Source organism: Fusarium pseudograminearum, chromosome 4 (genome assembly GCF_000303195.2).
Source record: "Fusarium pseudograminearum CS3096 chromosome 4, whole genome shotgun sequence".
In the NCBI taxonomy this organism is placed as follows: Eukaryota; Fungi; Ascomycota; class Sordariomycetes; order Hypocreales; family Nectriaceae; genus Fusarium; species Fusarium pseudograminearum.
The window spans coordinates 1,326,559-1,348,374 of NC_031954.1; the positions used below are offsets into that span (position 1 = coordinate 1,326,559).

Here is a 21,816-nt window from a genome sequence, read left to right on the forward strand (position 1 = left end):
TTGACCCGTCGGACCCTACAAAAAGAGTTCCCGGTGGTGTTGTGGGGTGGTGAGAACGAATGTGATGAGGAACCACTTGGTCGGCCAACAAAGCACAGCACAGGACAACGAAGCACGGCAACACTGTACAGGAATCACAATCTGCAAGCTTGGTGATACCGAGTGCTCTCCTCACTTCCCGCGTGCGCACTCGCTGTGATGATTCCAAGCCGCCCTCGCATCTTCCAAGGCGGTATCCGTACTGTTGTTGACTGTATGCACATGCAGTATTTTGCGTACACGGCGGTCGGTGCCTGTCCTGTCCTGTCCTGGTGGTGGTGTGGACTCATTTTGGTTGTTCCTGACTGGCCCGTGAGATGCCTGTTAACTGCGGCCCGGTACTATACATAAGCTTTCACGAACAAAGGGAGGTAAAGCCGTTGTTTCAAAGGTCCTTTCAAGGTTGTGTCGTCTGCTCTTTGTGAGGGACCGTTTTGTCGCACTCATTGGCCACTTTGAAATGAAACAATCTGCCAGCCAGAGTCTCAGTTCATACATTATTTCGCACCCGAGATACTGGAGTACATTAAGCGCACGACAACGAAATACAACATCCAGAAAGGCGGGAGGGTAACACAGTACAGTATGAACTCTCAAGGCTTGTCAAAGAGCAAAGGGCCAGCTCGAGATGCAGGCTCCTCCTCGTATGGAACCAAGGCAACGCTTCGCTTCGCTTCCCTGTCAGTTCAGTCCTACAGACCGACACAGAAAAGGCGCCTGTCAACGATTCAGCGTAGCCGCTCCCAGTTCCGCGGCTGGGTACAGTACAGTACCGGTAGAGTATGTATGTAAGCTGCAAGGGTGTGGCCAAGCTAGCGACTACCACAAGGAAACCCACATATTTGCTCTAATTTTTCTTCTAGCTGCATTTCGGTCTGGTTCTGCTAGCCACTTCTGGTCTCTTATTGGCTGTGTCTTTGCCACCAGTGCCTGGTACCTGACAGGCGTCCATGTGGTCGGACTGTGGAAGGCTTGTTTCGAAGACTGCTCAGCACCGAATGGGTGTGAGAATGGTAGGAGACGTGCAGGGCCCAGGAACATTGAACAGGGTTGATTGTAACCTGAGGCTGAAGGTGCACGTCAGCAATAGCAGACAATACCGGACTTTTCTCCCACTTCTCTGCCAGTACCTTGCCGGGAATAGTGTGGTCCCATGCAAGCACTTCTACGTTAGTAGTGCGCAGCAACCTGAGATTCGGTGAAAACTCTGAATATCCTGGCCATCGACAACCGCTGACGACAGTGTGGTTTTTTGCCGTCAACGATTGTAGTTTGTGTTTACGTTGACAGCACGTGGATACTGGATCAATGAACTGGAGCTATTGCGTTTTTTCTGAATCTGAAAATTTAAAAACAGACTTTTCAGTGCGGGCACTAACAGTCGAACATTCCTGACTGCGGCCCCGTTGAGCGATGCCGTCGTATAAGCTCGCCTTTTCGAAAAGTCAAAATCTGGCCCGGCACGGCGACAGCCACTTATCAGGGCCAGGGCCCTGACGAAAGACTAACTTGACTGTATGGTTCAGCCCTAATTAATTGACCACCCATATGTACGTGACGGACTGAGTCGGTGTATGCATCTGACACGTTGCGCTGCCAGTTAAGCTGCCAGTTAAGCATAGTTGGGCAGGATTTCCAGACCGTTGACTGTGCCTGGCGATCAACTGTCCCTGAATGCCACGCTTCTCGACTGAAAAACCGAGCATCCCATCGGGAACCAGGGTAGAGCTGCCGCGTCACCAATCATCAGCTAGAGCAGATGCTAAAAAGGCTCATATCCCTGTAATCCGCGATCAGGATGCTGGGTCGTTTATTCCTCACCCGTCCAAGCGAAGTAGCTAATACTGCAGAAGCGTTGGGGATATTAAGGTACCAAGATGGCAAGGTGGGGTTTGGACCGCAAATAATCACAATGGCGCCCTCTTTGCTGGACATCTGCGAGAGTGATGTTCTGTGATAGTTTGTTACGCCTTGCATGCTGCGTTGGCCGAGAAGATAGGCGAGATGGGCCGAGTTTCTTGCCTGAGGCCCCTACACTAAGGCATGGAACTAACGGAGTCGTATAAACGGAGTGGGAACTCATGAAAAAACGCTTTCTTGGTGCGTTAAAAACGTCACGGACTTGCTTCCATCTTGGTTCTTGAGGCCGTCCTGCCAACACAGTATAGAACTGTCATAGACGGTGCGAGCGCCGCGCGGCTTTAGCACCGTTCTCGAATCGTCGGCTCAGTCCAAGGAGGCCTCTATTCTGCACGTTCTGCAGCCAAGCATCAAGTGTGTGTGTGTGTGTGTGTGTGTGTACGGATGTGTAATTGCTTATTAGTGCGCTGCTATTATCCAGTAAATCCTTTAGGCAATCCGTCCGTTGCCATGGACTCTGTCAAATCCAGTTGTAAGTCTGACGTGCGTTCATATCACGGACTGCCTTGTTGTTGATGTGTCGATCATTTGTTTTTGAACAAGGATTGTGCCAAAGCTTTCTCGATCTATATCGAGGTTGACCCGGATTTTCTTGTTCGATGAGGCACGATCGACACGTCTTACCTCATACTGTATCTGGCTGTAAAGTTGATGGCACATCCGCCAGCCATGGACCAAGTCACTTAGTTCCATGACCAGTGATGTCCGTCAAGAGATTCGTCGTTGCAAGTCATCGCAACTACCAAATCTGAGCCGATTCCGAACCGGCCTGCATGAAGACGAAGGCTAAGCACCGTGCTGCTGTCTAATTTTTCTGAAGATTGTTATCAAGACTGCGAGACTTTCTTTCATGCAGCTATAGCCGGGATGTGCATAGTGTCAGGTTCTGGGTCTTGTCGTTCAGTTGACTTGGTCCATTGTGGCGGAAGATACAGAGCAGAGTTTTCTTCTCTTAACCAAATTCAGTTTCCGAGTCATCAATGAATCGTTTGTGACTGGTAGAGAGCGATTGAAATGTTACCCAGCAAGTTCCACAATTGAATGCCTGACTTGTCAGATGCCCTAGTTTTATGTGGTGCGCTACTTTTGCGTGCAGTCGAGAGCAAAGCGTGCCAGTTGTGATCTAAGAGTAGTAGGTAGTAGTGAGAGAGATCCACAACTTGGAACACCGACCGGCCAGCCGGCCGCCGTCCTGAAGTGTGACCGAGAACGCTGGATCTGATCCGTCACCGAAGATAGCCCCGCTCGCGGTCAAGTTGCCGGTACACTTCGGGCAAGAATAACCCCTCTGTTATGATGCAACGAGGGGTATCGCTTGGACTTGGTAACAAGGTTCGTAGTCAGGCAGAACGAGTAGGATGCGGAAATTCGCTCACACGAGCAGATAGATGGCGCTGGAATGCAGCTCCTGGTCCAGAACATGACGAGAAACGGGTATGGTCATGTTGACTTTCCATGTGGTAGTGGAATTCGAACTGTGTACACAACAGTCTGTCACCTCAAGTCGAGCTGCTTTTGCTAGCATGAACACCACATGATTCGGCTTCAAACGACATACTGTAGTGCGATTGTGCTTGGCTGATTGGGGTATAGGTATCAAGAAGCAGAAAACTTTTCACCACGTCCGGGTAAATGGTTGAAAGAGGTAGATTCCAAGAACGGGGTTTCCTGTATCAACGTCAATCTAAGAGAGAGTCTACTTGCGCGGACGTTGAGTCCAACACTAGGTTACTGCAACCCGCCAGAGATGGTGTGCGTCTCCATCATCGGGCAAGAGTCTGGAGGCTTCCACGAGTTTGGTTGGACATTGTCGCTTGGCGTTCACGTTTTTTACACAGTCCGGTAGTGTAGAGGCTGGTTTGCAAAGGGAACAGAAGTGAGGTCCGAGTATGAAGTGCACGACGCTTAGACAAGATGCTGCTGCAAAGAGCGTTGTGACAGTGCCTGTTGTACTTTCAAGTTGTCGTTTAGTCCGGCAAGTAAACATAAGGAGGTTTAACGAAGCATCTTGGTGGAAAAATGCAGCGATTTTTGGGAGTATTTTCCCAGACACGTTGAAGTCACGGTAAAAGGGACTACTTGAGACGAGGGGTGCTAGGAGGAGTTGAGTGAGTGCCGCATGATCATGGGTCTACTTGACCGGCACGTGACTGCGCTGAGTGTAAGGCCTTATCCTTGCGTCTGTACCCACGCCTACCCTATCTAAGTATCAGGAAGACGTATTCCCATCTCATACTGCTTCTTCGATTTAAATAATTCATTTATTAACAGTAGATATCTACGATGTATTTTTTTTTTTTTTTAATGAGCAATGTGTAGCTCATTTTCAAGTCATTGCGAAATCATAATCTTGACTACGTATTGGACTGGACATTAGCAGGGGAAAAGGGATGCCTCTGTGAGGTGTTTCCAACTGCAAGCGAAATAGATACCATCGGTCTTTACATTTTTATGAGCCATCTCTTGACAAGACATAAAATAAGAGGCATTGATAAAACGCAACGGAATTATCACGTGCAAATACTTGAATATCATCTGGATTGACTATCTTGCCGTTGACTTGGTAGTCATGTCTATACTCCTACATTCAATTCCATGACAACTTGGGGCGCCACCAACGAAAGAATTGGAGAGATTTAGATGCAGAATACATAGACATGCAGAGGTGCTATAGATGTTGACCCGGTAAATTTATCATAAAGTCATAGTGCGTACACGAAAGTTGAGTTCTGTTTCAGTGGCGACAAGATGTGAGCATGCATTACGTTTTGATGATTAAGGTTCGCAAACGCCGTGTGCTCTCTTCGTTCCATCGCTTGTCTTATTATATCTATATATTTCAGAGAACGAAGTATCCATAGGTTATACAGACCTACTGTAAGTGGGAACGGCGAGAATATATAGTGAGTGGACAAGTGACTCTAAAGCTTGACTATTAGCATCAGACTCTTTTCTAAACGCAGGTTCGATTTCGCCTGGTTTATTATCAAATATTTCACAGTTGAGTGCCGTCCACGTAATTTCATGCCTCGGGACCATTATGCTGAACGCCATCGATGTGCTTGTCAATCGGTAACCCCATCACCAACCTCCTATATATCTATCTATGACATACATGGTCAGGTACCCGCTGTCGCCCCTGAACTATATTCAAGCACACTCAAACATCGTATCCAATGAGATATCTCCTATTCTATAGTATTTAAGCATAATTCTGTGATGCCTCAAAAATGCTTCATGACGACAAGAGTTGATTTGATGCGTCTCTCGCCTCGTACTTTTTATGTGTAGCTTTCATGGCTTGAATGAACTCATGTCAACCATGCGGCTTCCTCCGTAAAGGCTATACTGACCAGGCATGTTCTATCGCCTTGCATGGCTCGTCTTGAATATCAAACCCTCTTTAGGGCAGTCTTACAGCTAACTGGTAAGCTCTCGTCGAATATAAAAGAGACCAGCTCTCCCTCCCCGAAACTTGGCATCCTACTATCATCCTACTATCAATCGTTCTTTAAGAGATCAGCAACAGTCAAGAGACTTATTCACTCGTTATCAACCAAGATGAAGACCATCCAGACCCTTCCCATGGCCATGATGCTCTCTGGTATTATCGCTGGAGAGTTCCCATCTATGCCAGGCATGGGCATGAAGGGTGGAGAGGGATCTGCCCCAGCTGAACCGCCTGCTCCTACTGGTATGGCGGGCGGCAATTCTAACAACTGCCCTCCTGCCGTGAGTTAGAACCTCTTGTTCCACTTGAAGCTCTTCCAGACCTAACTCGAATCAGGTGCCCGTCACCGTCACGGAGCCAGTCTACATTACCGTAACGGGTGAGTAAACCATGTCTGCCAGATATGTCTTGTAAAATGGCTGGATGATGTCGTTAACATTTATATAGAATGCCCACCAGTGGCTCCCGAGGCTCCTCCACCTCCAGGAGCGCCCGTACCTCCTCCTCAGGCCACTGGTCCTGTCCCCGAGGCTCCTCCTGCTCCGCCCGCGCCTGAGGGACCTCCGCAGCCTCCTCCTCCTGGCGGAGAGTCAGGCCCTCCCCCGCCTGAAGAGCCCGTGCCAGTACCTCCTCCCGGAGGAGAAACTGGTCCTTCTGGCCCTCAGGAAACAGGTCCCAGCACCAGCCCTGAGAAACCCATCGTCCCTCCTCCTTCTGGGCCCTCTCAGACCCCAGTTAACCCCCCTGCTGTGCCCGTCGCCGCTGGTAACAGGGCCACTTGGAGTCTAGGAGCTCTCGTTGTGGCAGGAGTCGTTGCTTTGGCACTCTAATTATCTACCTGTTTCCCGAGGATGCTGATGTATCACTAATTGTCATTGTTTCCCTGAGTAGAGATGCCTGGAACAAGTCTCTTGCATCACGCTACACATGGGGACTGTGGGCTGACAGCAATCATGGGTGGAATGGACATCAATGAAAGAACTCTCACAATGTTTCTTGTACTCAACTAGGTAGAATTGGTATGTACCATTGAGCATACTTTAATTGAAACATCAGTTCTGGATTCAAGCTTGGTCTAAAGGCGGGATTAGCAGGTGATCGGTAACAGAAATTGGTTTATTTCTTTGGGTCTAATTCATTGGGTATAAACTACTTTGTACACTTCCAAATAATATCGTCAGCGTTGATGGCGTCTGTATAAGCTTTGATCCTCGGGCCGACCCCATATTTTATTTCGGGAATACCGCTTGCAAGCATCTATGCGAATGGTTCTCTGTAGGATCAGCAGTAGATCTCGAGAAGTTGCATGTTGATCTTATCTAATGCTGGAGTTGGCGAGGTCTGGAGGCTCTCCTGCTGATCTCCTCGCCTGTCAGAAAGACTCGTTAGCCCCTGGTTATACCCGGGATGCTGATCGACTGAACTCATTCACAAAACTGTACAAGCCGCCACTCTTGAGCCACGCTGACCATTATAGTTTGTTAGCTGCGTAATACATATTCTCTCGTGCGCCGAAATGCACCTTACAACAGGTGACGTTGGTTTGACGATTGAGCGTTTACTCGTCTTTGCCGATACTCCTAGCTCAGCGGGTCGAGCATCCCAGTTGCCTCCATGCGCGATCGAACCTCTCGCACAAGAGCCTTTGCTTCTTCCACTTCAACACCGTCCTGACATAGCTCTCCTGCAAGACGAGAGGCTGTCATGTAATCTCCGGTTCGCATCGAAAACTTGGCAAGCCACATACGCGCTTTGCTCGTGGCTGCTGTGACTCCTGTTCCCTCATTGTTTGAATTCTCGTCGTTCTCGGCGCCATTTTCAGAGCCAGCTGGCGAGTCGTTGTGAATAGCAATTGACTCGCCCGGATCGACTTCAGCACCGGCAGCACCACCACTGCCGTCTTCTTGAGCCACGCACAATTCCATGTATGATCTGGCCTCCTCTTCTTCGCCTAGTTGATCGTACATGACTGCAATCTGTAAGAGAATGTCGGGGTCCATATGACCCGTGGCGTTGCGGCTACCAAGCAGGTCTCCGCTGCCAAAGCTACTGCCCACATCGTAATATGCGTCAGCGAGCAATGCGCGCTTTAGCGCTTTGATGCCGTCACGCTCTCGGCCCATCTTTTGCAGACACGAGCCTACGGCCATCCACATTTTGCCGTCCCACGGCCGAAGACCAGCTGCCTTCTTGTAGTACCATAATGAGTACGTATGCATCTCCAACATCTCGTATGTTTGGCCCAGGCCGTACCAGGCCCGATAGTCTCGACGGTTCACGTCGACTGCCCGGCGGTACGATTCGATTGCTGCGTGGGTATTTTTGAGTTCGACGTACTCATGACCCATTAGGGTCCATGCTGAGAGACATGACCGGTCAAGTGTTAGAGCACGCCGGAAATACTGGACGGCTTTCTCATGCATTGAGAGCAGAGAGTAATAGTTTCCAATCACTACACAAGACTCAGGTCTGAACTTGTCGACACTTGAGCAGAGATGTGCAAGGAATGCTAGTTTTGGCCGGAGATTGAGGACGTAGAGGATGTTGGAGTAGTGATCTAGCGAATCCAGCCTATGCGGATGGAGTGCCAGCAGTCGAGTAAAATGCTGTTCAGCAGCCATCAAGTCCTTGGCGTGATAAGCTAGCAATGCGTTGCATGTGAGAAGGAAAGATGATGTAGGGAATATTGAGAGAAGTTGCTCAAGAGAGTTGGCCAGACCAGGACCCTGCTGGTAAAGTTCCAGAGAAGTGTGCAAGTGAAACATGTAAGAGACAATATTTTGGGGACAATGCCTGGATATTCGGTTCAGCTGAGTGGGCGTTAGTGACTCAAAGCGCGTTCGGCAGTTACATGTATGACTTACATCCTCAACTCGAGATATTAACGACGTCATTTCTAACCAGCAACCCCAGTTCATGGTGTACTTGTGCACGCTTCGGATAAAGTATTCCAATGCCTTATCATCGTTCTTTTCCTTGGCGAGCACCATTCCATATCTGTTGAAGGTGGTTAGTTGAGTAATTATAGAAACAATAATTCCAGCACTCACAAATATTCAAGCCACCCCTGACTGCCCAACACTTCATCGTCTTCTGTGGTCCTCTCCTCGAACCAAGTCGCCAGAAAGTGGCCTATCACAAGCAACTGCTTGTTTGTCACTGTTCCAAGATCCTGAGGGCCCATAACCATCTCGGAATCTTCGTTTCTGCGCTTTTCCCCGGACATGAACTTGGCGTAGAGCGCTAGGAACAGACTCTTTTGGCTGAGCTTGGGAAGGGGTACCACGCCTGATGCCTCAGGCGCTTTGCTTTTGCCCTTGCCGGCTGCGGAAGATGCGGAAGCATGGTCTACTCGTGAGGCAAGGACGCTGGAAAGGAGCGAGTCAGGAAGGAAAACTGCAGCGCATCGATCGTATTCTCGGCAGTCGAATAGAGATTTGGCCAAGAGGTACTTGCTCAGCTCTCTAGCTTCGAGTATTGCTTCTTCCGGGTCGTTATTGGCGGCGAATATGGGAGAGACATGACTGGGATCTGCAGGATTGATGTTTTCTTCGTCATCATCGGTTTCGGGCAGCGCATTCAGTAGTTCAGCGGCCCTGGTATCGTCAGCTTATGTGGTGGCGGGACCTATTGATGGGAGGGTTGTACCATTTTGAAGACTGATACAAGCATCTTTCCGAACATTTGACTACGGCGTCTTGTAGTGCAGCGCGCAACTGTGAGATTTCGTGGGCGCTGAGAGCCATGGTTTGTTGTTTTGAAGTGTTGGTGGGGTAGCTTTGAGAAGGAACAAAAGCCCCAAAACGAATGCGCAGACGCGCTGTGTTCCAAGAGCTAGACTTTCACTGATCTAGAGCTCGAGATAAGCCTAAAGGTACTCGGGACACAAGAATTGGGCGTTGTCGAGGGTCATGGGGTGAGGACTGAAGGTATCATGAGCATGACCGCTTAGTGTTTGGCTTCCATCATGTCAACATCTTAGGCGCGCATCACAGGTCCGTGCATACATCATAAAACACTGTCTTACGGCACTGTATGCAGTACAAAACGAATATTAATGTGAACCAAAGCCGTTGAACTTGTCATGCGTCATTGGTAGTACAATAATTTCAAAATTTGCTGCTGAGCAAGAAGAAAATGTCTTGTGATATAAAAAGCATTTGTTTCTACTGATCGGTCTGACCAATATTGCAGCCATCCACTTCCATTCACTTACACTCATTTCCAACGTTAGATGTTGTGTCACAACGGCTCCAGTAGGAACTCAGATTGGCCAATACTCCGAAGGATTGGTGAAACAAAGAATAAATTACCAGTTTTCTTAACGGGTACAAAATTTTATTCACATCGGTCCAGAGCTGAATGGTCTTATCATGGTGTAGCTTGTCAAGGAAACAGGGATAGCATTGTAGAATAAAGTCGAGTCTGATCACCTGGATCATGCCCAATTGTCTGGCAAGATAAATACTTTCTATTGATCGTCATTGATTGGCACGGGATTGCTAAGGATTCTGTGTTCGGATATGTGCTTCGCCTCTCTGCTACTGAATCCACAAGCAGCATATTGTCGAGAGCTGCAATCAGCTTTGACAGAAACCAATCTACACCATGTACCCAAACAGAGCGGTCCGCATATTCCCATGTTTGATGTGTTGGACACCAGATGTCAAGTGCCCAAACTACGTGTTCCTTAAGCGAAGTATCTGTGTCGATTGCGAGGTAAAGTAAACCCATTCACATCCAATCCCTCTCACACGCCCGGCCAAGTTGCACAATCTAAGATCTTATTCAGAGGATGCGTAGGCAGTTCGGTGAAAACGAGCAGATTGCCTCACAAGTCCACGAGACCCTTGTGCGATACCTTCTCGATAAGTATTCCGAAAAGGAGGGTATCACCTACGAAAGAATCAACGCGTACATCAGAAGTGCGAGAGAAGTCAACGTGGACAACATTCTAACTATGGCGCTGGACTACATCTTTCGTAACTTTGGCGAACTGTATCATACAGTCTGTGATGCTGTCGAAATGGCAAGGGATAGGGGTCCTGCGCGATGGACGCCAGACAACTTGGCCGAAAGACTCGAGAGGGTGAAGAAGGAGCAAGAATGGGAACAAAGGGGAGGTTATATGGATGAGCGATAATAAAGTCGTTAGGCGAGATCAGTTTTTGGAATGAGCGTTCCAGAACTTGCTGTTGTGGATTCAGAACCGTTATCTTTTAGAGCTGGGGTTCGGTGGAAACGTTCGAGCTGTCAACTTTATTTTATATCTCATCGAGTCACGGCATGTCCGTACCATCCACCTTCTCTGAATAGACTTTGCCCAATGGCCCACGCCAGTGGTATCACAGGAACTGAATCAGTCGTTGAGAAGCTTTCTGGATACACTCATGCCAACTGATAACCTTTTATTTAAAGGCAGTGTGATTTCTGCTAGAGCTGTGCTCTGTACACTCTCGTCTTCATCAATCTTTGCAGATCCGGCACAGAATACTCTCTGACCAATGGAATGGGACGAGTGGCCAAGTCAAACAGCATGTATCACAGCGCTCGAATGGCTGTGAATATCAGCGATGTCCCACAGAACAAACGTCAGTTACAACATTGTACAATCTTCTGCAGCACGTGCGAACCGAATCATCGCGGTGCCAATGCCCGTCACCGTCGGCGAGGGAGACGTGGTATAAGAGCGAGCGCACAAGACATGCCATGGAAGAGAGAGTTCAACCTCTGGCCAAGCATGTCTCAAGAAAGCAGTAACTCCGTAAGCGATATATCGATCCCAATCCTCGCCGAAGAGGTAGAAAAGAAACAAAGCCCGCAGAAGATTATGCGTTGGCCCTGTAATCACCACTGGGGTAGCAGGAAGTGTAACGAATATGTCGACTCCTTGGGAGCAAAGTGCCTGGACTGCACGGTATGTACATGCGCGTGCATGTTCCTGTGAGTAGCCGTCATTGATGAGACGTTATTGACAAGACTCGCCAATCCAGAATCGCAAGGACATGGACAGTACGCCAACGCATACTCGATTTGCGCATATGTACGATGTGGAGCAATTTGTTGAAGGGTTTCGCAATGCAGGACTCAATGCAGCGTGCGTCGTTGAGATGATGAAGGACGGCGCATCGGAAAAGTCACTGCGTGAAGCATTATGCGTGGTTCAGGAGAACGATGCCGCATGGTATGATAGGATCAAGTATGTTGTCCCACAGGGGATTAGTCGGTACAAAGCAGAGGAAGCAAAAGGTGAGGAGCTGATGTATGCACAAAGCAGGTAGACATGGAGTTTGGAGCTATAAGCCCAAGCGTGACGTACAGAAATCTTGACAACTTCAAAGACAAAATAATTTAACTATTTATTTTATACTGCCTTGTTTTTAGGCCCTCCAATAGAAAAGAGCATCATGGCAAAGAAACATTGCAAATGCTGCTGGCTAGGTAGCTGGGTAGGCCTAGAAATGTATGGAGAACGGGCCCTTTAGGTTGTATTCTCACCGTTGGATAAATCCCCAACTGCCGCTAATTTTCCCAAGTCTCACCGCCTAGTTAGGTCCCCTGGTCCCTTAAACTTTGCCATGTTGGTCCTCACCGAACAAATCAAGAGTGGACAGCCCCTCCTCCTCCAATTCGCGAATAGAATAAGGAAAGAGGGGCAGCTGTCCGGGAGCCCCTCCTACCTCCTACTAAAAGATATTAGACTGAATGTCCGGTAATTATCGTGCATATTCCGTTGTCCACTGAGTAGTTGCTACCTATACTGTAGTTGATCAACTCCGATTCTAATTTCCTTCTTTCCTTCCTGCTCAAAAAGTGGACTTTCAGCTACTCTTGTTTCTGTCTTTATCCTCTCTCTGCATCAACTACTCACACAAATCAACAACAATGGCTAAACAAACTACCCTCGACGAGTTCAACGCCGTCTTCCCCAAGCTCGAGGAGGTCCTCCTTGACCATGCTCGCTCTTACAAGCTCCCCCAGGAGCAGCTCGACTGGTACAAGAAAGTGAGTACTGAATATGAAGCTATCCCCAACCCTCGTAAAGCTAGCTAACATGTCACTTCAAAGTCTCTCGAGGCCAACCCTCTCGGCGGAAAATGCAACCGCGGCATGTCCGTCCCCGATTCCGTCTCCCTCCTCCTCGAGAAGCCCCTTACTGAGGAGCAGTATTTCCAAGCCGCTACTCTCGGCTGGATGACAGAGCTCCTCCAGGCTTTCTTCCTCGTTTCCGACGATATCATGGACTCCAGCATCACCCGTCGTGGCCAGCCCTGCTGGTACCGCCAGGAGGGTGTTGGCATGATCGCCATTAACGACGCCTTTATGCTCGAGATGGCCATCTACACTCTTCTCAAGAAGTTCTTCCGCACCCACCCTGCCTACGTCGACCTCATCGAGCTGTTCCACGAGACCACCTTCCAGACCGAGCTCGGCCAGCTGTGTGACTTGCTCACCGCCCCTGAGGACAACGTCAACCTTGACAATTTCTCCCTCGAGAAGTACAGCTTCATCGTCATTTACAAGACCGCCTACTACTCCTTCTACCTCCCTGTTGCGCTCGCCCTCCACCAGCTCAACCTCGCCACCCCCAGCAACCTTAAGCAAGCTGAGGACATCCTCATCCCTCTCGGAGAGTACTTCCAGATCCAGGATGACTACCTTGACAACTTTGGCAAGCCCGAACACATCGGCAAGATCGGTACCGATATCAAGGACAACAAGTGCTCTTGGCTCGTGAACCAGGCTCTCGCCGTTGCCACCCCGGAGCAGCGCCAGATCCTCGAGGAGAACTACGGCCGCAAGGACGATGCCAAGGAGCTGGTTGTCAAGAAGCTCTACGACGACCTGAAGCTCGAGCAGCTCTACCTCGACTACGAGGAGAAGGTTGTTGGCCAGATCCGCGAGCGCATTGCCAACATTGACGAGAGCGGTGGCCTCAAGAAGACCGTCTTTGAGGCCTTCCTCGCCAAGATCTACAAGCGCAGCAAGTAAACTGGATTTTTTCAATTAATAATGCGAAAATTTAAATCTGATAAAGAGAACGTGAGAGAGATGGTTGAAGTGCCAAAGTTGTTTGTCTAGCGAAATCACAGATGTGTATGCATCACTACCGTATAGACCAGAGATACCTCTAATGAAATAAATCAAGATAAAAAAACAGTGTTTCAATGATCTCAATTCCAAGAAAATAAAGTATAGTGCCGCTGAATTCTAAATAAAAGGATGGTACCAGCCCATCTTGTTGTGCCCAGTATCGGCTCGGTCATGAGCTCCAGATAAATATTTTTGGTACCCTCAAATAACCCCCAAATACAAATAAGACAGTTATGAGCTCAACCAGGCGTAATGATTGTAATTGACAGGCCCGACGTCAAACCATCTATCTAACGTTTCCAAATCTGCACCTCCATGATTTTCAGTCTAGTTAGGTTTTTCAATATAGGAACCACAAACTCATGACATAAAAATCCTTCGACTTCAAACCCAGAGGCATAACTGCGTAAAATCATAACGGCATTCAGCGCGTCAACTATGAATAGCAAGGGAGTCCAGGCTCAACTTAAATCCTCGACGGTTGACCAACTGTTCCGGCACGGTCGATTAAAGGCCCCCGTGGACGAGGATCACGACCACGGGACTGATCCATCGGTGCCGTCATCTCTCGACGCAAAGAGCGGATTGGCACAGGGGGGACAGGAGGAGCATGGCTTGGCGGTGGCTGCATTCCTGCAGTGGATCGGCTCCGAGGACGACTGCCCATGCTCATGGTAGAGGATGATTGAGGGACACGAGGCTGGTTGATGAGACCAGAAGTGCTGCGGGTGTTGAACATGTTATTGTTTTGACCACCTGTGGCAAGGCTAATCAGAGGGCCGCCTGTCGGGGCCTTGATACCGTGACCCTTATTCTTTTCACGCCAACGAGGTGGTTCTGGGAAACTGTTGGTCAGGTTGACCAACGGCTGTGGCATGTCGGGAACCTTTTCGACCATTAGCCGTCGGTTTGTATCCCGAAGGGATTTACTGCGGTAGCTTGGCCGAGCAGACTGGTTTGTATCTACAGGAAACCATGACTTCGAGTCTGTCGAGGTTTCCTTGGGGGTTGCAGGCGAGAGCATACCGCCGTTCAATAATGAGGGACCCTCTGTGAAAGCTGCGTTCGTCGAAATGTAACTATTATCGACTGGCGTCTTCTCATGAACCTTGCGCTTCTGCTCGTAGCCCCGGCCCAGAAGCGATGCCCCCTTTGTGAAAGCGGAGTTCGTAGTGACAGGACTGGCCACGGGTGCTCGTTCTGCTACCTTGAGTTTCTCCTCGTAGCCTTGGCCTAGCAGTCCAGCAGGAGAGAACTGGTTATTGTCAACTGGTGGTGACCTATACTTGTTATGTACCGATTTGGACTTGGACAAGGCATTTGGTTGTTTGCAAGTGGCTTTACGAACGAGCCCAGTCTTGAACTCGGGATCGGAGTCAGGCTCGTTCTTGTTGTCCAGATCCTTGCCAAACTCCTCTAGAGGCTTGTCAAATCGGTCCATATCGAGGAGTGGCTGAAAAGCGCCTATTGTGTATGGAGTCTCGTCGACAGAGACTTGAGTGCTATGTCCTTTGGCAGCTGCACTCTTCGATCTGGACATGGCCTTTGGAGATGTACTGTTGCCGAAGCCCATAGATATCTGAGGTGCCTTGTCCTTTTTGTCTTTTTTCTCGAAGTCGACTTGCTTGTTGACCAAATACCAACTCCGCCAGCGTTGCACAAGCTCCAAGAAGCGCCTGGCAAGTTGTCCGTCTTCAGCACAGAAGAAGTGGACGAAATTCTCGCCATTGGGGAAAACAAAGGTCTTCTGCTGGCTCTTTACAGCATAACAGAAGCGTCGTGGTGCTTTCAAATGACGCCTGGCTTCGCTCTCCCTTGGCGTGTAGATATCGAAATCCGACAAATGACACAGAACAGTGCTATCCTTGTCTGAAGTCTTGGAGTCAGGCTTCTTCGAAGCAAACATCTGACCGGATTCTAGCAGAGTGATCCATCGTTTGTTCCATTTGCCCGGTCTTGATGAATGGTACATTTGCAAAGTGAAGCCAGGAGGAGGCGTTGGACTCCGTGGCACTGATTTGATGTCAAGGTCGGGATCATCGCTTTGCGAAATATCATTAGTAACGACCAGGAGTGAGTTTTGCTGGTCACGGTCCCATGAATTCATGACATCACGGATGCGCTCGTAACGGCGAAGGCGTCGCTCGAGACCTAGTTCGACGTAGCATTCGATCAAAACGCTGGCCTTGGGGTCAATATCATGACTTGTCAGGTTAGCAGTCGAATAGATAATGTCTACAGGAGAAGTGTCGGTATTGACGGGCAGATTGATCACGGAAGATAGGCATCGCACACAAACACGCTGGAGAAGAATCACCATGTTAGTTACCTGTAGCGCAATTTGTAAAACAGCAGGAGAAACTCACCCTTTCACCTCCGTTGCTGGCAGAAGTAGGTGCATCGGTACCTGGCACTATGCCTTTGCCTCCCTGCTCTATGAAGCTCATTTTTTCTGGCAAAGAAGATTCCTCAGGACTGTTGGAACGGCTGAAATCTAATGAAGAGATGGTCGGTGCCCCGGGGCTTGGTGTGCTGGGTTGACTTGCTACAGCATTCGATCGCCTGGCAAGGTAGAAGAAAGGAAGCTTGTCAAGGACAAAAAACCGTGGGAATCTCGGAGAAGGGGTGGGAGGTTGTGCGTGCACACGCGCGAGGTCACGCTTCTTCTGCTCAGCGAGGATACGATCGGTCTCAGCGTCAAGGCGGGCAACTTCGTCGGCCACACGTTCGGCTTCTTCTCGTTCGCGTTTTGCAGCGTTCTCGGCAGCTTCAGTGTTTATACGTAAAGCAAGGAGATTGCGATGTTTGTACCGTGCAATGTCACTGGCGGACGGTACTGTACGGAGTATGGGCGATTCTGGCGCTGGGATATCGAACACAGAAGTCGTCGGAAAGTGCCTGAAGGAGTCCCGGCCTTGAGGACGACTGCGACTGCGGCTGGGGCTTCGACTGGGGCTACGATCACGACTGGTCAAGTGCGCAAGATTTTGTATGTAGTCGTGATTTAAAGTTGGCGATCGCAGAGGTAGAGGTTTGGAAGCTAAGGATGAAAGCGATGGTGGGATACTTTTAGTTTTGGGCGTCAGGACATATGACGGACTGGCCAGGGGGCCCGGCGGGACAGCGGGCGACGGCGCCGTTTGAGAGTCTGGCGCTAAATTTAAATTGCTTGATGCGCGAGCCAAGCTTTGTGCATATGGTGACACTAGCACTGACGGAGCTGGCGAGCGGACGACTGAAGGCCCAGATGACAAGGAGCCTTGGCGGTGTCTAGTACTCCCAGTGTCGGTGTCGACTGCTCCCACCGCAAGTCGTGGGGAGAGACTGACAATCACCCCAGTCAAACTCTCCGCTAGACCCTTGAAAAATTCTGCCCCACGAGTGCCGACTGAAACAGAGACTGGCAGTGGTGATGTTGGGAGAGGTGGCGAGACAATACGTCGTCGTTCTCGTCTCAATGTGAGTAAAGAAGTTACACTTTTGGATCGACGCCGGATGACTTTTGCAGATAATGTTGGCGAATCAAGTCGTGGGTAGCAGTCTCCATCAGCCAGATGTTTTGTCTCTGGTGATGGAGTGGTGTATACTTCTAGAGTTCTTTGGGATACAGAAGGAAGGCTCTTCTCATGCAAGGTTCGATATTTGGACAAGTCCGGTATGGGCGGTTTCTCGTCGTCAACTGGATACAACAAGTAATCGTGAAATTGCACCGGAGCGGCCGCAACCGCCACTGACGATGCCATGTCAGAAGCGCTGCCGCTAAAGAAAGTGTTCCTGCAGTGGTGAATGGATCCTTGAATAGCGCTGATGCAGCCCTATCGGGGTAACGACGGCCCTGAAACGCTCCAATATTTTCGGATCGATCCGCCGTTGTATTTCGAGGGTTGGTGAGCGACTCAATCAGAAGGGATCGTCGACAGGGTTGCCTTTTGACAGGTTGATAAGAAGCTTCGTGAGATACGAAGGCTCACATTGGGCGAATTGTTTCGATCTCTGACGAGGGAATCATCACTTCGAATTGATGAAGTTTCTCAAAAAGGGAAATCCCAACTCTCGTTTTTTCGCAAGTTTCTAGATGCAATCGACGAGAAAGAGAACAGAAGAAGTCTCAAGGGGGGCCCTTCCCTACTAAAGAGCATATCACTATGGAAATAACCTAGAGCTCCTGAATACTATTTCCTCCCTCGATAGGCCCAGCTCCTTTTACTCACAATCAAGCAATGCAATATAATTCGATGTAGTAGTAGCGATGGTATGCAGACCTTGCAATAATAAGGGCTCTGGTATGAAGCCAGATACGTACCTTTGATATGGAGGGCCGAGGTCCAAGTCATCCCTTGTTAAAGTGGTTGAGCGACAAAGCGCCCATTCCATTACCAACAGCAATGCGATTCAAGATTGACGAGTTTATTCCCCATATTCTGATAATGCCTGGGGAGCGGAATCGACGATCAAACGCCTGCTTTCTGCACTCGCTGATACGATCTAACCCGGCGCGGCCTTTCCAACAGCTGTTACTCAAGAGCAGAAACATGCCCATTTCGAAATACTTGGTCGAATTCAATACAGTCTGTTGTTATGAGATACTACCTTGAATGAATCCAGACCATAACCTCTAACGGTATAGAGCGTTTATGAATTATGCATTGAGATTGCTTTAGTCCAACACACCAAAAGCAAAAGCATCACTTTTAGCACCTATTCAACACTCCATTGAGATCAAATTGGACGAAGTCCATGTGAAGGGTTTGAGGCTCCCTCTTCCTTTTGTCTTGGGATCTCACCAAGGCACGGGCTACAGTTTGAAACATACCCCTTTTCCACCATCAGAAACCACCCAGACCACTCGAAGAACCGCTTCGTCTCATCTGAACCTTGTTTTCAGAACACATATCCGACACGTATTTGACGAATTTTCACTGGCGGAGAGAAATGTGTGCGCCCTTATTTTCGAAACGCGCGAACCTCACGTCTCCACCAACCTTTGAAATCGCATGTTGAAAGATCGATTCCCAAGTCCTTGAGCGCCTTTGTGCTCAAGTGGCAGTCGTAGGGTCGCTGCACACTAGCATTCGGGTCATTCCCCTCTGTGTTGGGAGTGATCCCTTCTGTTGATAGGCCCATGATTTCGCCAAACAGGGCTACTATCTCATACTTGGTCATTCGATCTTCAGAAGAAAACTGGAGAATACTAGGAAGAGATGCTCGATCGTTGCTTGAGGTGTCGAGGTACTTGACCGAAATGTCTGCGGAAATTGTCAGCAAAGCCGTCCTGTTCCTGGCACTCTCAACAAGTTGTAGTAGAGCCTGGGCAACGCCATAGTCTGGTCGAGACAGGCTGGTTCAAAACATAGTAAGACATACCGTGACAGACCCGACCAATGTCTTCGGTGTTTGTGGGATAACGAATAGCCCAGTGGTCCATGCTGATTTGAGCCCCCTGTGTTTGTGCCTTCCACAAAGCATCCATCAGTACGTTGACCGCACTCTCAGACGGTGTCTCGGCGTTTCCATAGAGGACAGGAACTCGAAGCACGACGCCCAAACCTTCCTTGCCAGCTTCCTTGAAGGTTTCTAAAACAGCACGTTCACCATCGAGTTTTGTCTGGCCATAGAGGTTGGTAGGTTGAGGTTCAGCGTCGGCTTCGTACGGAGCATCTCCGGGAACTCCGGGGAAGACATAGTCAGTGGAAATGTAGATGACAAAGATGTCCCTTTCGGCGGCCAGTTTGGCGAGTGCTTTGCTTGCAGCGACATTGAGTGCTCTGGCCCCCTCGGGATCTTTGTCAACCTTGTCTGGGAATCGCTGCGCAGCGCCTTTAAGAAGCACAATAGTCAGTACTTGTATCGGCCAAGAGCTAGTTCAACACCTTACAGTGGACTATGACTTGGGGTCTGCACAGGTTGGTCAAAGAGGTTAGTCTGATGGCACGATACCGGGAGAGGAGCGCACGAACTTGGTCTCATCTAGGAAAGTTGATACTTCATTCTCATTTCCCAAGTCAACTTTGAACGTGCTGATTCCATCTGCACGGGAAAAGCCTGTTCCCTTGACCTCCCAATTTTTGAGACCAAAGGCCGCAGATACCTCCCGACCCAAGAGGCCAGTAGCACCTGTAACGAGGACAGTACGATCAGTCATTATGCGATAGTCTATGATTTGATAATGATTGTTAAGTGAAAGATTTGTTGGTCTGAGGGTATAAGTTGATGCAAGAAGTATGACATGAGTTGAGACGTCATCGCCTCGAAATAGGACAAAAGGTGGGGGTCGTCCGTTATGAGGGGCAGAAAGAATGTCGCACTTGTCATGAGAGTTCTGTACTCCCTCCTCACCCTACAGCTGAAGAGGAGACAATTAAGAACTTGAGCTTCAATGAAATTATTATATTGCAGTGAATATGAATGCTTCGGCTTTGTTGAAGGTTGTAACACATTGCCATGTCAACTGAACAGAACTGATGTTTTAAGAAGTTCGACTTCGCGGAGGACACTGATAACTCCATGGGCCAGGCTACCCTCAGGGTATCAGAAAAATTGACCGCTAGGAACATAAGACACAAAATTATTAGGCCAGCTTATGCTGTCTAGAGACTAGGGTTCTTAGACAGCTTATTTTTATATCCTAAGACTTGAAAGGCCAACTTTTCTACTACCCACTAGGCTACTTTTATGCTTGGTCTTCTAATTCCTCCTTCATATTCACTCCCCAGAACTTATATCGTCTTAGTACATGCACTAATGTGTATGTCTCCAATAGTATGGCATCATCCCTGCCGAGTTGTAACTAATCAATCACGACAAATTGTTGTACTAAGCTGCCCAGGTTTCTCATACGCCAAGGTATAGGTTAGTAGCGCTATATCGGATATCACAAAACAGGGTGCCCTTGCCTAGTGGGCTCATGATTCGCATGTTTTCGAGTACAGATTAAGATCTAGCTTAAAGTTAATCGGAACTGATCTATCACATAGCATATATAAGTTGATATGTACTTGGGTGGATGCGCGGTAGGAAGCCAAATAGCCGCCGCGTGCATCAAACTGGCGCGATGCTCTTCGTTACCAACAATTATTCGAACAAGGCATTACCCATGCTGATACTATTGTCAGTCATGTTCCCATTTCAGCAACAGTCGGCATGCCCGATGAAACTCAAACACGTAATTGGTCCGACATGCAGTTTCATGCCTCCTTGCTCTCGCATGTGTGGCCTGGACAACAGCCAAACCTTCGGTGCTGATGGGCTGTGCACCAGAATGTGTCTGGCAGGTCTGGCTTGTAGCCTAAAGGTTGCATCGTCTGACCTCCTTATGACTTCATTAGTGGACTCACGAAACCAAATTCAGTCTAAGCGGCGGGTCGGTCCGGCCCAGATCCATAGTCTTCGAGAGATACAAGATGGTGACTTGAAGTATACGTTTGAGTGTGTCTTGAGAAGGCAGATACCAGCCAGCCAGCCATTGGGCCAAGGGACGTAAAGTCGTTGTAAGGGTGTGGACTGGTAGCCCTGGAATGAGGCTCCATGGTTACCTCTACTCCTGATCCCCATGGCCGACCAGAGTCTCCAGTTTCGACGTCCTATCAAATCGATCACTTTGGTAGATGAACCATCTGAAATCCGGATCGGACAGCTTTATCGTTCACCGCTGATTGTAATTGAGCATAGCATCCTTCAAAGTTCCAAAACGTTGTTAAGTTGAGGCTAGGTTGGCCTCAAAGCAACATCAGAGCTCGTTGCAGTGGGCTGAGATGAAACGGGTACCCGTCGAAAGAGTTTACTATTAACCATTGCTCCGCGATATATGTAGTCTAGCGATAGCCAGACTTGTGTTGTTGGCTCTGCTATGATTTATGGCAGTAGCAGTAGCAGGGGCCCAAGGCTCCAAGGAATGAATGAAGACGGCGATGCATGTACTGCCTCTGGTATCAGTCGTTGCCACCTGGAAAAGCCCAAGAACAAGCAGACAGCCTGCTGTAGGATGCAAAATCACTAAATTGGTCATCTATGTCCCGAATTGGGTCTGAAATTCCATTGTGGTCGTGAGAACAGGGGTCTGCAAACAAATGCAGTGTGATGTGGCATTGATGAGACATGCTGTTGGGCGGCTCACACCACCACCTATACCACGATGCCACCTTGTCTATCCCTCATACGCCCTGTAAGCCTCTAGTAACAGTTGTGATATCGAGAGAGGCGGAGTATCTCAAAGGTGCCAAAGCACAAGAGCCAAGGAGCTTTACTATCCACGCGCGTGGCGACTATATTGGGAAAGCGATAAGAGGTGATCTGCCATTGCGTTAAGTCCACGA

General features: G+C 49.0%; 7 protein-coding genes across 7 annotated transcripts, besides 1 other annotated feature; 4 read left to right on the top strand and 3 right to left on the bottom strand.

The window, feature by feature from the left end:
- Positions 1-2,313: 2,313 nt before the first annotated feature.
- Positions 2,314-2,339: a microsatellite.
- Positions 2,340-5,520: 3,181 nt separating this feature from the next.
- On the top strand, positions 5,521-6,240 carry FPSE_11887 (uncharacterized protein; the record flags this gene model as incomplete). Its single annotated transcript, XM_009265004.1, has 3 exons — positions 5,521-5,691; positions 5,747-5,789; positions 5,858-6,240. 3 exons carry the CDS (start codon positions 5,521-5,523, stop codon positions 6,238-6,240), a joined length of 597 nt encoding a protein of 198 aa, XP_009263279.1.
- A 750-nt stretch (positions 6,241-6,990) lies between these two features.
- Positions 6,991-9,156, bottom strand: FPSE_11886 (uncharacterized protein; the record flags this gene model as incomplete). The annotated part of the gene is made up of 4 exons (XM_009265003.1): positions 6,991-8,220; positions 8,275-8,407; positions 8,461-9,006; positions 9,059-9,156. The coding sequence occupies 4 exons, from the start codon at positions 9,154-9,156 to the stop codon at positions 6,991-6,993; spliced, it is 2,007 nt and encodes a 668-aa protein (XP_009263278.1).
- Positions 9,157-10,018: 862 nt separating this feature from the next.
- On the top strand, positions 10,019-10,553 carry FPSE_11885 (uncharacterized protein; the record flags this gene model as incomplete). Its single annotated transcript, XM_009265002.1, has 2 exons — positions 10,019-10,129; positions 10,203-10,553. 2 exons carry the CDS (start codon positions 10,019-10,021, stop codon positions 10,551-10,553), a joined length of 462 nt encoding a protein of 153 aa, XP_009263277.1.
- A 597-nt stretch (positions 10,554-11,150) lies between these two features.
- FPSE_11884 (uncharacterized protein) lies at positions 11,151-11,806 on the top strand (the record flags this gene model as incomplete). Its single annotated transcript, XM_009265001.1, has 4 exons — positions 11,151-11,327; positions 11,404-11,594; positions 11,626-11,659; positions 11,795-11,806. 4 exons carry the CDS (start codon positions 11,151-11,153, stop codon positions 11,804-11,806), a joined length of 414 nt encoding a protein of 137 aa, XP_009263276.1.
- Positions 11,807-12,295: 489 nt separating this feature from the next.
- On the top strand, positions 12,296-13,402 carry FPSE_11883 (uncharacterized protein; the record flags this gene model as incomplete). Its single annotated transcript, XM_009265000.1, has 2 exons — positions 12,296-12,415; positions 12,479-13,402. 2 exons carry the CDS (start codon positions 12,296-12,298, stop codon positions 13,400-13,402), a joined length of 1,044 nt encoding a protein of 347 aa, XP_009263275.1.
- A 568-nt stretch (positions 13,403-13,970) lies between these two features.
- Positions 13,971-17,247, bottom strand: FPSE_11882 (uncharacterized protein; the record flags this gene model as incomplete). The annotated part of the gene is made up of 2 exons (XM_009264999.1): positions 13,971-15,806; positions 15,871-17,247. The coding sequence occupies 2 exons, from the start codon at positions 17,245-17,247 to the stop codon at positions 13,971-13,973; spliced, it is 3,213 nt and encodes a 1,070-aa protein (XP_009263274.1).
- A 1,201-nt stretch (positions 17,248-18,448) lies between these two features.
- Positions 18,449-19,646, bottom strand: FPSE_11881 (uncharacterized protein; the record flags this gene model as incomplete). Its single annotated transcript, XM_009264998.1, has 4 exons — positions 18,449-18,750; positions 18,869-19,321; positions 19,380-19,399; positions 19,462-19,646. 4 exons carry the CDS (start codon positions 19,644-19,646, stop codon positions 18,449-18,451), a joined length of 960 nt encoding a protein of 319 aa, XP_009263273.1.
- Between the last annotated feature and the right edge of the window lie 2,170 nt (positions 19,647-21,816).